The following is a 14,134-nucleotide window of genomic DNA, read 5'->3' as shown; positions in this document are numbered from 1 at the left end:
AGGACATTAGCATTAGCCTAACAAAGCCAAATCAAATCCGCGCGGGATCCGCGCAGGATAACATTCTTACCCACAGCAACGCCGGGAGGAGAATACCTAAGCTTCCAGCGAGATGAAATTATCTTTAGGCCTAATGACTTCGATGGTCAGAAGAAGTATTATCCGCCGACCATACCTACTAGCGAACACAGAGCCCATGCACGCATGGCATGCAAAAACTTCAATTTAGCGATATGCGTGGCTGTATCTATACCGTATAGCTTTCCATGAAATAACTGGGGTTAAGCCGCAATCGTGTAAGTGCCTCAACGCACTTAGATAAGTATCTCTCAACATTGACATGATCTAGTGTGTAAAGTCTACACGAGTAATTCTCTCTTCGTCAAGACATTGTAGTCGTAGAAACCACGCTCTACTCTGATTCATGCTTACCTTGCAAAGCTCATCTCATCTCAACTGGATTTATTTTATGATCATCACAGCACGCCATCAACGATTCAACAGTTGATGATCTATTGAATAACCAACACAGCTTCCCGACAATTCTCATCATTCGGTGCCAAGATGTACGACCACGAGCCCATCGCTATAGTTGGGAGCGCATGTCGCTTTCCCGGTGGTGTAGACAGCCCTTCAAAATTCTGGAAATTGTTGCAGCAGCCGGGTGACCTCCGGAGTGAGATACCCAAGGAGCGCTTCAGCGCCGAAAGGTTCTTTCACCCTGACGGCATGCACCATGGCAGTACAAATACAAGATATGGGTACTTCTTGAAAGAGCCCCTCGGCGCTTTTGATGCGCCGTTTTTCAACATCCAGGCTGGAGAGGTCGAAAGCATGGACCCTCAGCAGCGCCTCCTTTTGGAGACGACCTATGATGCACTCTCCTCCGCCGGGCTTGCACATGAACTTCAAGGATCAGATACAGCTGTCTACGTTGGGCTTATGACGCACGATTTTGAGACAATCAAAATACAGGATGTGCATCATATGCCAACCTATTTCGCCACAGGCGTTGCCGCGAGTATTGCTTCGAACCGCCTGTCTTATGTTTTTAACTGGCATGGTCCTAGTGTAAGCTTTTGCATTCATCCCGTAACCGATGCAGCTGCTGATTATCAATTCACCAGATGACTATTGATACTGCTTGCAGCTCGTCTCTTGTCGCTGTTCATCATGCGGTGCAGCAACTCAGAAGTGGCCAGAGCAGAGTAGCGGTGGCTGCCGGTGCGAACATGATTATATCTCCGTGTACGTAACAATCTTGACAAAATCTCTGAGTCTTAATGAAATGAAATTGACTTGGAAATGGATGACAGTGAATTATGTCTCAGAGAGTAAACTTAGTATGCTCTCTCCGACAGGAAGATCGCGAATGTGGGATGCTGCCGCTGATGGCTATGCGAGAGGAGTCAGTGTTCCAATTCCGCACATTCTACGTTTGAATATGGAAATTTAACGGATTTTACATCACGAACAGGAAGGCATTGCAGCTGTGGTTCTCAAGACCCTACGACAAGCTCTGAATGACGGGGACCACATCGAGAGTATCATCCGCGAGACGGGCGTAAATCAAGACGGCAAGACTACTGGAATTACAATGCCGAGCCACGTGGCACAGGAAGCATTGATTCGAGACACTTATGCTAGGGCAGGACTCGATTTGAGTCACATTGGTGACCGTCCTCAATTCTTTGAAGCCCATGGTGAGTTTCTATGGACGTCAGACGCAACTCTGGTTTTGGATCACTGAACTTACGGATGCCATAACTAGGGACGGGGACGCCAGCAGGTGACCCGCAAGAAGCGGAGGCTATTTCAAATGCGTTCTTTGATCGCAAGTTTCCCGACGCTACGCAGCCTCAAGCGCTGCTAGTCGGCAGTGTGAAAACGGTGATCGGCCATACAGAGGGAACTGCTGGGCTGGCTGGCGTGCTGAAAGCTTCTCTTGCGGTCCAGAATGGTGTGATTGTGCCCAATCAACATTTTGAAAAGCTCAGCCCTGCAGTCCAACCCTTCTACCATCACGTCCGCATCCCCACAGGAATCCAGCCTTGGCCACAAGTTACACCGGGTCACCCGCGACGAGCTAGTGTGAACTCATTTGGTAAGTTGCAGACATCGTTATGCATATGCAGCAACTCAGAGACTGACGAAGTCAACCCGCAGGTTTTGGTGGAACGAATGCACATTGCATCATTGAAGAGTATGTCAGATGTGGCCTACAGCAGCCTTCGCCTCATAAGATGGTTCCCCGCGACGTAGAGAGCCAGCCCCCGAGCACTACGTACGGTATGCCCATTGTCTTATCGGCCAAGTCGCAGCGTTCTCTCAGAGACAACATGAACGCCATGCTCCAGTTTCTCGAATCAGATCCGGGCATTGACATGGCAGATCTAGCCTGGACATTGATACGCAAGCAGGCTGTGCTGCCCGTTCGGCACGCGATCCCCAGCCACACGCGCGAGGGGGCATGTCTCGCACTTCAAGCAGCCATCAAAGATAACCAAGGGGTAGAATCCAGTCCTAACCGTGGCAACAAGGGCCCAGCCCAGATATTGGGGATTTTTACCGGACAGGGTGTACAGTGGCCAGGCATGTGCAAGTCACTTCTAGCCTCCATCCCTTGGACGCACGACATCATAGATGAATTGGATGGCTCCTTGCAGACGCTTCCAACAGCATACCGTCCAACTTGGACGCTTCGAGAGCGGCTTTGTTGCGATGATGTCGAGTCTCAGCCGACGGAGGCGAGATTCTCACAGCCGCTCTGCGCCGCCGTTCAACTCGTGCTTCTTAGGCTGCTTGAAGCTGCAGGTATGAAGTTCACGACTATTGTCGGTCACAGCTCAGGAGAAATTGTTTGTGCGGCTGCTGCGGGATACATCACGCCTTTTCAGGCCATCCGCATCGCTTACTTGCGCGGGCTAGCCGTCACCACGTCCGACGCTGAGCCTCCTGACGGCGCCAGAGGTGCTATGCTCGCAGCCGAGATTACACACGAGGACGCGGAAGAGCTGTGCAACCTTGAAGACTTTGAAGGACGGATCTGCGTTGCGGCGTACAACGCGCCCACCAGCGTGACGATATCTGGTGATGCCGATGGTTAGTGTGCCTCTCCTTTTCCTGCTCCTCGCATGCGCGCACATGGATCTCACGGACCAGGGCCAAACTGACTGTCTATGCGTTTATTATCAGCTTTGCAACATGTCGAGGCCATTCTCAAGGACGAAGGAAAATTCACGAGATTCCTACGCGTCGATAAAGCCTATCACTCTCATCATATGGCTCAGTTTAGCGATGCGTACACCAAATCTCTCGTCGAATGTGGCTGTGCCGCCAATCCCGCGTCTAAGACGCCACTCTCATCTTCGCCTGTTGCATGGTACTCGTCCGTGTACGAGGGTAGACTCTTGAACTGTACGGACATCACAGCAGAATACTGGGCAGCAAACCTCGTCTCCCCGGTCCGTTTTTCACAGGCTGTCGAACGTGCGGTGAGCGAATACCACGTCGCTTGTGGCGTAGAAGTGGGTGCCCATCCGGCTCTGAAGCGTCCTACTACTGCAACCATTCAAGCCATCTCCGGCACGGATCTGCCGTACACAGGATGCATGAAACGAAGTCAAGATGATACGGAAGCATTTGCGGAAACATTAGCCTATCTCTGGGAGCGGTTTGCCAGCTTCAACGTACCCAACGCTGATAGCTTCATGAGAACGGTCTCGCCTTCATCATGGCCTCGCAGAAGCCTCACCAAGGTTATTCCGAGGTACTCATGGGACCACACACGATCACATTGGACCGAAACACGTGCTACGAAAGCTTTTCTTGCCGGACCAGCTCCCCATCTCCTACTGGGTTCTCTTCTTCCGACGAGTACAGACTCGACGTTCCAATGGCAATCCTTCATCAAGCCCCAAGATGACAAGTGGCTTGAGGGTCATGACCTTCAAGGCCAACCTATCCTTCCCGCTGCCGGATGCGTCGTTATGGCCATGGAAGCAGCTCTGCACGCAACAAGGAAACGTGTTGCGCAAGATGTTGAAGTCACTGTGCTCGAGGTACTGGATCTGAGTATCGATAAAGCCATCTCGTTCGACGACAAGAACAGCATGGCCGAGCTACTCGTCACGCTTAAAGTGACACATCAGAGCGCCGATCAGCTGGAGACGGAGGTTCTTATCGACTCTGCTCTGGACAGAGAAACGAAACCTTCCAATTCGGCGAGTGGTCGGGTTGTTGCCACATTTAATTCTCCTTCGGCCTGTTTGCCGCGACGAGGCTTGGATGAACCACTGCACCCCAATGACATTGACATCAGCAGCTTCTACAGAGAACTCGAACTTTTGGGTCTCGACTACACCAAGAAGTACCGTGGTGTCCATGAGTTGTGCCGAGCAGATGGTAGGGCAGCGGGACAGCTCTCGCAGTACCGACTTGGAAACAGTTCCGAGCAGGACATCCTCCTTCACCCAGCCACGCTGGATACGGCTTTTCAAGCCATCATGGGTGCCGTTTCGTATCCTGGTGACAAAGCTTTGAGGTCCACCGTTGTCCCTGTGCACATTGACAGGATTGCCTTGGTCCCTGGAGCTTGTGCATCAGCATTGGGCTCTCATGACGAAGTTAGTGTGCGCTTCAACGCCACATGCTCGTCCTTCAAAGACTCGATTCTCTCTGGAGACGTCGAGGTCTTTGATGAGAGTTCTGCTGTTCTTTTCCAAGTGGACAACATCGTTCTTCAACCACTTTACAAACCAGAACCATCTAGTGACCATCTCATGTTCACCAAAACAGTGTGGGGCCCTTATTCACCTGATCGCATCTTAGATCGTCCCGAGTTTTGGGCCACTTCTGAGGACAAGCGAATGATACCTGTCATCGAGCGCATTGTATACCACTATGTGAAGAACTTTCTGAATACCCTCACTCAGGAGGACCGTCAGAATACAAGCCCAGGGCTTCAGAAATACATTCACTGGAACGAACAGGTGTTGCACAAGGCTCGAGAGTGGAAGACTACCTTTTATGAGCCGAACTGGGAGATGGACACATCGGCTGATGTGCAAAAGCTCTGTGAGGAGTAAGTTCAGTTTTCCCCAGTCCTCAGAATGCATCACGCAAGTGGAACCTAACACCATCACTCAGAAATTGGTATCACCCCTACGTCCGTCTCGTTAAGAGTGTCAGCGAGAACGCCATCTCCACAATCCGCGACAATACGAACCCTTTTCATTGGATGAACGCGGATGGACTTCTTAGCGAGTTTTATGCCAGTCCTCTCAGTAATGGACCATGTTGGAATTACGGCCAAGATCTTGTTGGCCAGATTTGCCATCGTTTTCCCAACATGAACATCCTGGAAATCGGTGAGATTCGCTTACCTAATGATTCATGAAGTCGATATTCAAGGGGTCCGCATGCTGACGCTCAGATAACATACAGGCGCCGGCACCGGCTCAGCTACACGTTACGTTCTCAATATCCCTCAGCTGGGATTCAACAGCTACACCTTTACTGACATCTCAGCGACCTTCTTTGACAAGGCTCGTGAGGTCTTCTCGCAGCACAAAGACCGCATGGACTTTCGAAAGCTGGACATCACTCGGGATCCGGTCAGTTTCGCCAGTTTCTTTCTTAACATCGTGTCTGCCACTCACAACCAGTATTGTGTCATCTGTGTATCCAGGCGCAGTTGCTAATATCTCGAGCTATGTAGGCGGAGCAAGGCTTTACGCCCCACTCATATGATCTCGTAATCGCGTCGTCTGTTCTCCACGCAACACCTCGTCTCGTAGATACTATGACGAATTTAAGGTCTTTGCTCAAGCCGGGAGGCCATGTAGTCATCGCGGAAGCCACGTTTAAAGAGTATCTACGCACCAGCTACATCTTCGGTCTCTTTCCAGACTGGTGGGCTGGCTACGAGGAAGGCCGCGTCCTCGACCCTTTTGCATCATATGAGGAATGGGACAGCATCCTGAAGCGATCTGGGTTTTCGGGGATTGACAGCCGCACATCCGATCGCGAAAGCTGGGTTTTCCAAAACTCGCTGTTTAGTGCGCACGCCACCAACCCCAAAGTGCAGCGGCTAGACAGCCCCCTTCTCAAGGTGCCCAATGGTCAAAACCACGGAGCGGATATGCCGCAGCTTGTTTTCGTTGGCGGCCTCTCTGATCGCTCGTCAGCTTTTCTCGGCAAGCTTCAAGACAAGTTGACCGACCGTCGAATCTTACGGCTTGACTGCTTGGAGACTATGGCCAAGCAGGCAGCACAGCTGGAAATAGGGTCCACGTTCGTCGTGGTCTCAGAGCTTGACGACGAAATGTTTGGCAATCTCAACGCGGTCAAGCTCGAAGCTGCCAAGTCGCTTCTCTCCGGTGATTACGCCAAAGTCGTTGTCTGGATCACAGAGGCGGCTTTCACGCACAATCCTCGGCAGGCTATGACCATTGGCCTCCTTCGGACGATACAGCTCGAGAACCCACAGATCAACATCCTCAACATCGACGTAGACAACGCCGAACATTTAGACTATCCCGCACTTATTGCCGAGCACGTTGCCCAGCTCGAAGAGACGACAAAATCACCTGAAGACAGCAGCGGTTTGTTATGGTCCCACGAGCCCGAGATGTACCTCTTCGACGGGCGTACTTGGATCCCTCGCATCAAGCACGATGCAGCACGGAACAACCGCTTGAACTCTGCGCGCCGTGTTATTCTCTCCGATGCTCAGTCAAATGATACTCCCGTACGCCTCCGACTATCTGCTGATGGCGCGTCGTCGTACCTTGAGTTCATGGACACAATGGTTAACCCTCGACCATCATCTGCGCCGTCTTTGTCCTCGGGTATAAATGATGGCCTAGTTGAAGTCCGCGTCCACTTTTCTCTCACCGGGGCGATTCGGGTTGATAGACTAGGCTTTTTCCATCTGTGCCAGGGCTTTGTCGCGGAAACCACGACGCCCGTAGTGGTGCTGGCAGACAGCAACGCATCCATCGTCCGTCTTCCGCACAGTCGTGTCTTTCACTTGCCGTCTGGAGACAAATGTATTTTGCACCATGTTGTGGCCTCCGTCATAAGTCATGGTGTCATGAGCAGCGCAGTCCCCGACACCACTATTTTCGTTTTTGACGCGCCGCGGTTTTGTGCGGATGTCATTGCAAGACAAGCCAAGGAGAGGAGTATCGAGGTCCACTTTGCCACCAGTCGACAAATAACAGGGGCAGAGCTCAGCTCGGGATCCTCATGGACATATCTAGAGCCATGGGTATCAGAAAGAACGCTCAAGAAAATGATCACCGCGAACGTGTCTCTTTACTGCGACTTCTCATCTGCAACAGAGCACACATCCGCAAACCTCGGGCGCCGTCTGGCCAAGGTTCAAACACCACATTGTGCAAAGTACGACCTTTCTCATTTTTTTGCAGCGCATGGGTCCGGCAAAGTACATGAGAATGCTCGCTGTCGTGACTTTGCTATGTGTATTGAGAAGGCTCTTCTCGTATCCTCAGAAGCTACCGATGATCATGTCACGGACGGAACAGCAATTATCAAGGTGGCTGATTTGCAACACGGAAAAGCCCCCGTAGACCTCCTCACTATCGTTGACTGGAGGACTGACGGCACAGTCCAAGCCCGACTTCGTCCTATTGACGCCGGGAACTTACTCGCTCCAGACAAGACCTACCTTCTTGCCGGGCTTGCCAAAACGATGGGCCGTTCGTTGGCTCGATGGATCGTCACACATGGCGGTCGCCACATCGTACTATCTAGTCGCCATCCAGAAGTCCCAGACCCTAGATGGATCAAAGATATGGAGGAGCTTGGGGGGCATGTGACAGTCTTATCAATGTAAGTCCACGCAGTCGATCTCCCACATCCTGTTTCCAACCCAAATACTCCCAGGCCTTCACTGACATTGATTTTCTAGGGATTTGTCCAACGAGAAAGACTTGGATGCGGGTCTGTCCAAAATACGCGAGACTTTGCCACCAATAGGAGGGATCGCGTATGGCCCTCTAGTCCTCCGCGACACGATGCTCCAGAATATGAGCTTGGCGGACATGAATTTGGTGCTGGATTCCAAAGTTGTCGGCGCACGTCTTCTCCATGAACGATTCTGCGACGCAAGAACAGAGACGCCTTTGGACTTTTTCATCATGTTCTCGTCCGGAGCGACAGTAGGGGGGAACCCCGGCCAGAGCAATTACAACGCGGCCAACGCTTATTTGCAAGCCCTCGCACAGTACCGACGAGCCAAGGGGCTAGTGGTAAGTCGCCTTCAATAACTTTTACATCCCCTGGCTCTCCTCCAGGAAAAAGATGAAGTGCAGAAAGTTGCTAATACGTCTAGGCCTCGACAATCCATGTGGGTGCCGTGATGGGCATCGGATATCTTGCGCGAACGCATTTCGACGAACAACTTCTCAAGGTTCACGACATGGGCAAGCTCGCAGAGAAAGACTTTCACGCACTGTTTGCCGAAGCCATCGTATCAGGACGCTGCTCACATGGACAGGAGGAAAGCAATACCAACGGTATGACGGTCGCCGATATGTCCGATATTGAAGTCATAACGGGCTTCCCGTTATTTGAGGCAAAGAACAAGAACTCCTTCAAATTGTGGGATAACCCTCGATTTGGTCATCTTCGGACACCCGAAAACAGTCTGAGCCATGTGGGCCAAGAGTCGTCGGCCTGCAGGGTCTCAATCAAGGAACGATTGCGCGGGGCAAAAACTGTGGACGAGGCCAAGGAGGCCATCATTCGTAAGCTGAGCCCCAGAACCCTCCATCCCTCCCCCAATTCACACACGGTGAGATAACAGGGTGCTAACATGTGTGTTTCATCAAGATGGACTGGCTCAGAAGACACGCGGCATACTCCTTATTCCTGCAGACCAAATTGTCAATCTTAGTGTCGCACTCCTTGACCAGGGCATAGACTCGCTTGGTGCTGTGGCAGTATCTGGATGGTATGTGAGAGAGATATGCCCCATCCCGGCAGACACAACACATGGTTCTGCTCGATTTTGCTCGTGAAGTGTACTTGGCTAATATTCCATTGATCACAGGTTCTCACAAGAACTGTTGGTCGACATACCAATCTTGCGGGTGCTCAGTGGTGCTTCTCTCGAAGACCTTGCTGAAGAAGCCGTCAAACGACTTCCACGCGACGCTTTGCCGCTGATAGTTCCCGATCCTGAAGAATGCCAACCAGAGGCGGCAGAAGGGTCAGCCAGCCAGAGCAGCCCGACCTCGAGCAGCGCAAGCTTTTCATTGCCATCTCGAAAGCAGTCAGTTGAATCTGACGCGAGCAGTGTGATCTGGCAAGGAGGCGGCGAAAACAAAGCCAGCTCGACGACGTTGAATCGGCATCCTCTGTCGCTAGGCCAGAAGTATGTGTGGAAGCTGCAACAGCTGCTCTCGCATGATCGTACCATCTTTCACAATACCATCGCCTACTTTTTCGAAGGCTACATAGATTTGCAACGGTTGAGCACTGCCGCAGACGAAGTCATTCGCAGGCACGAAAGCCTTCGTACCGCTTTTCTCGCCAACCCCGGGCCCAACACGGGCGATGATGTGAACCAACTTATACTGGAGAAGCCGACATGGGGTTTGAAATGTACAGAGGTCGCCAACCAAGCAGCGGCCAAGGAGGCAATGAAGCATGTGCACGAGGAGCCGTACGACCTCGATTCCGGCAGGCCGTTCAAAATTGTCGACTTCCACTGGTCGTCAGCCCGCCGCCATCTCTTGGTGATCGCCTATCATCGGCTCGCCGGCGACGGTGCGACTACATCTTTGCTCCTCTCCGAGATCTCTGCCGTCTACGACGGCGCAGTGCTCCCGGCTGCCGTTCCGCAGTTCTCCAAGATTACCATGAAACAGCGCGCCGACTATGAGCAGGGACGGTTGGATGATGACATTGCGTACTGGATCTCCCAATACAACAAAGTAGTACCTGTCATGCCCGTTCTTGATCTCCCGCACTGTCAATTCCCCGATCGGAGGAACGGGCCCCCGTCATCTTGGCTTCAGCACACAGGCGTCTTCCGCCTCAGTTCGGCCGTGTCCGCACAAGTGAAGCAGGCGGTGCGGGAGCAAAAGATCTCCCGTATGCAGCTTTTCATGGCAGTTTACGCTGCACTCGTGGCCAAATTAACGACCAAGATAAGCAGCAGTGAGCCTGTACCTACCAAGAACGACTGCAATGACGATGACGCAAGAACGATAACCATCGGCATCGCAGACACGAACCGCGCGACGATGGAGGAAATGGCCGCGATGGGCTTCTTTGCCAACTATTTGCCTGTCCGCATAAAGATAAGAGAAAAGGAAGACATGTCACCATTGAGTCCTTCCCAACAGCTCGGCGTCATCAAGAAGACGCTGCGCGGGGCAATGCAGCACGCGCGTGTACCGTACAGCGTATTGCTGGAGCGGCTGCCAGTGGTCCCGAGTCTCGAAATGCCACCCAAAGATTGGCCGCATGCGCCGCTTTTCCAGGCCGTGTTCGACTACGCCGGGGGTGGGGTTGAGAGCGTGCGCATTGGCGATGCAGTCATCACCGAGCAGGGCGGCTTGCAGGCTTCTGAGCTTGTCTCGCGCGAACGAACGCCGTATGACGTGGTGCTTGAGATTTGGGACGACGCGGCGCGTGATCCGCTGGTGACTGTCAAGTTACAATCTTCGCTTTATGGTTCCGAGGACGTGACTGTTTTCTACAATGCTTTCGTTGAACTTCTGGCGACGTACTCGGCGGACCTGATGTCACATAGAGCATGACGAAACATCATAGTGGGCTTTCAGCTTCTGTATATCGTGGATGGTGCGGTTCAATGGGTATTTGGACAGGCGTATTGGTATTTCGTTAGTCGTGCAGCTATAAATCTTAGACCATCTTTCATTCCTTCGTTTCTGGTATTGACTGTGATCTGACCGTCAGCTCCACAGTCTCCGTTTGGCTTTAATCGGCAGCTGTCTTAGAACAAGACCAAATCAGCACCGATCTGCTCTGCGAACCTGTCCCATCTCAGGCTTCCTCCCCTTTCCCAGTATTGTTTCATGAATCCTTGGACAATTCTGCAGTTGCCCAGTCCATGTGATGTCATGGCCATCATTCTACCTGCGATCATGGATCGTTGATCATCCGTCATGGCTTCACATCCTGCGCTAAGAAGTGGCCATAGCAGCGGGATGTTGACTTCGGCATACTGATCGATGTGTCGTAGTGAGTTGATGATGGATTCAACTGCATACTGGACCTTGTCATCCTCTTTTGGCAGACCATCAACGCGACGGTACAGACAGATGAGGGCCGCGTTTATGAACATGTAGTGGCTGTAATCGAGTTCCGTCCAGGAGTCAGGGGATGGCGTCTGGCTTTTGAGGTACAAGAGTAGTACTTCTAGTGACCGTTCCCTGGGAAAATCAACGGCGAAAACCGAGTCTGTCTCTTGGTCTTCTTCCAAGCTTTGATCTGGCGACGATGACTGTCTCGTTGGTGAAGAGGGCGTGTCGGATAGGTCGCAAATCTCATCAAGTATCGTAACGATGTCCAACGATAGACCTGTTACAGGATCGATTTGCCCCGGCCCAGGAAGACTTATGAGTAACGGAGCCCAGTCAAGTGCTCCGGTCTTCTGCTGTGTGGGCAACGGCAGCCCAGAGATCCTGTTCATCAGGATCAAGTGAGTGAGCCACTTGAGGCCCAGCGACCACAAAGGATCTGATTGATGCTGTTCGCCATCCCTCTGGACAATATGTAGAGCGCCATTGAGATGCTGTCTGTAAGTAGTTGTATCTCCGACACATAGACAGGTTGTCGCTAGCATTAGCGAGGTAGCCAATAAGGCCGGGCTCTCGCCTCTCATTCGGCTTGTCGGAATGGCTTCACGAAGCCTCGATAAGCTCTGAACAGTTGCCTCTGTTGCAGCGTTCCGCGCATCTTGGAAACCTCTTAGCCTGAAAAAGTGATTGCAGCTGGCGGCCAAGATGGCTGCGAGCATGGCAGGGCTACTTTCTGCCACTGGTATTGCAAAATGGAGTAAGGCGTCAGGTTGAAGAGGGAAGTAGATGGTTGCGGTGTGTGTGATAAAATGATGGAGGTAGAAGCGGTGCTGAGTGGACTGAATCGAAGGGAATGGGGTTAACCGGTATTCTGATAGAGATGATGCCGGGCTTCTGGGGCTTGGAGGGGTGCATGATGGCCGGGGTGCAGTCAACTGGGATGCACTGGAACCCGTGCTACTAGGGGACGTTGATTTCTAGGCCTGTTAGTCGCAACTATTGACTGAAGCCAAGACATGAATGACCTACCTTCCGTATTGACGGCTTAGATATCTTGAACTCTGTCGTTTTTATGCTCAGTTCATAAGAACAGAGCCGTGGATATTTCGTGCATCGTGTGCACACCGGCTTCTTTTCATCGCACTGAAGTCCTTATCAGCCTGTAAAGTCCGATAGACGGGCAGCAGCTGCCGGGGACTGCACTGCTAAAATGACGCGTTTACCCACCTTGGACTTCTTCCGGCGACACTCTGTGCAGCCTGTGCGTCTTCTCTTCGAGGGCTCCATGAATTCGCAGTGACTCACTGGCTCAGACGAGAGGCAGCCCTGTGTTCTGTGTCTCCTCTCGTTCGGATGGGAAAACTTTCGATATGGGATTGGCAAGCTGCGGCTTCGGAACTTCGGTGACGCTGACAAGAGGAGGGCGCAAAGACATGAGCAGGGCGCCACGCTAAACTGAGATAGGATGCATATGCGTCCAGGCCAATCAGAGTAGAGTTGTGTCTTTCTCACTCAGTGGGGTTGAAGCTGTTCTTCTGCATCTACAAGTACAAAGACAGGTTTTCTTCAACTCAAGCTTCGGGGGTGAGACAGAAGAGACAAACAACTTGCATCTTGATAAAAGAACACAAGAGTATTGTGGCCCTTGTTTTGGGACAATTCGAACGCCTGTTCCCGTCTTTGTTGGTACCTATCTCTCTGACTCGACCCCGCTACCGCTGGCATGACCCTCTCTTACGTCGAAACCGCAGCAGCGGCTGTCCAAGCTCGAAGCCGCATCCGCGACCACATCTACGAAACGCCTCTCACCCCGGCTAGAAAAGCAGGTCAAAAGCATGGCGTCAAGGTCTTGTTCAAGGGAGAGAATTTCCAACTCACCGGATCATTCAAGCTGAGAGGGGCCACGTCCAAGCTCTCGGCGCAGGGAGCCGGGGGCCGGTTGATTACGGCATCATCGGGGAACCATGGCATCGGAGCCGCATGCGCTGCACATGCACTCTCTAGAGATGTCACTGTTGTGCTGCCGGAAACGGTGATCCCTGCGAAGCTGGAGAAGATTAAGTCGTATGGTGTGGAGGTCATCTTGCATGGAGCGGAGACCGGGCTGGCCGAAAAATATGCCCAGAAACTCGCCGCTTCGGGAACTTACGAATACATTTCGCCGTACAATGACCCGGATATTGTCGCCGGTCAGGGAACTATCGGTCTTGAGATTCTTGAGCAGTGCAGCAATGTGGACAGCATCTTCATATCGATGGGTGGGGGCGGCCTGATCAGTGGTATCGGCTCCGTAATCAAGGCATTCAGCCCAAAGATGAAGATCTTTGGCGTGTCAGCCATCAACTCGAAGGCTCTCGCAGAAGCTATGGCGGCTGGTCATGTTGTTGAGACGGAGCACTTCCCCACGTTGGCCGAAGCCGTTGCCGGTGGGATGGATGAAGACTCAATTACACTACCTCTGGCCATGGCTGTTGTTGATCAAGTCATTGAGTGCAGCGAAGACGAGATTGCCGAGGCGACGAGGACAATTGCTTTCGAGGAGAACATGATCGTGGAAGGCTCAGCTGCTTTGGCCCTTGCGGGGTTCAACAAAGTTACGAAAGACTTGGCAGGAAAGACGAGTGTTATTCTTCTGTGTGGTGCAAATGTTGATCAACAGGCCATCAAGAAAATCCTCTATGGGCAGCCATGAGTTGTCCGAATCATGTCAGAAGCTTTGCCTCCAGTCTAGGATGTGCTCGGTAGCGTAAAAATAGCGCGCCGCAGGCCTGGCCGGCGGTCCGTTCCATCAAGGTCGATGCAGTGTATCCCCCACTCTTACGGGGCTCGAGAGG

At 52.3% G+C, this 14,134-nt stretch overlaps 2 protein-coding genes across 2 annotated transcripts; both read left to right on the top strand.

The window, feature by feature from the left end:
• Positions 1-564: 564 nt before the first annotated feature.
• Positions 565-10,796, top strand: mokA (Lovastatin nonaketide synthase mokA; the record flags this gene model as incomplete). Its single annotated transcript, XM_037321318.1, has 12 exons — positions 565-1,071; positions 1,478-1,703; positions 1,772-2,104; positions 2,167-3,102; positions 3,196-5,083; positions 5,149-5,369; positions 5,446-5,615; positions 5,720-7,857; positions 7,937-8,276; positions 8,360-8,774; positions 8,860-8,980; positions 9,080-10,796. The coding sequence occupies 12 exons, from the start codon at positions 565-567 to the stop codon at positions 10,794-10,796; spliced, it is 9,012 nt and encodes a 3,003-aa protein (XP_037180324.1).
• A 2,227-nt stretch (positions 10,797-13,023) lies between these two features.
• ilvA (L-threonine dehydratase biosynthetic IlvA) lies at positions 13,024-13,992 on the top strand (the record flags this gene model as incomplete). The annotated part of the gene is made up of 1 exon (XM_037321317.1): positions 13,024-13,992. The coding sequence occupies one exon, from the start codon at positions 13,024-13,026 to the stop codon at positions 13,990-13,992; it is 969 nt and encodes a 322-aa protein (XP_037180325.1).
• Positions 13,993-14,134: the final 142 nt, after the last annotated feature.

This window comes from Colletotrichum aenigma (assembly GCF_013390185.1).
Source record: "Colletotrichum aenigma strain Cg56 chromosome Unknown KSG_Cg56_contig04, whole genome shotgun sequence".
NCBI lineage: Eukaryota > Fungi > Ascomycota > Sordariomycetes > Glomerellales > Glomerellaceae > Colletotrichum > Colletotrichum aenigma.
The sequence above is the reverse complement of the archived record's forward strand: the minus strand, read 5'-3'. Positions and strand labels throughout refer to the sequence as shown.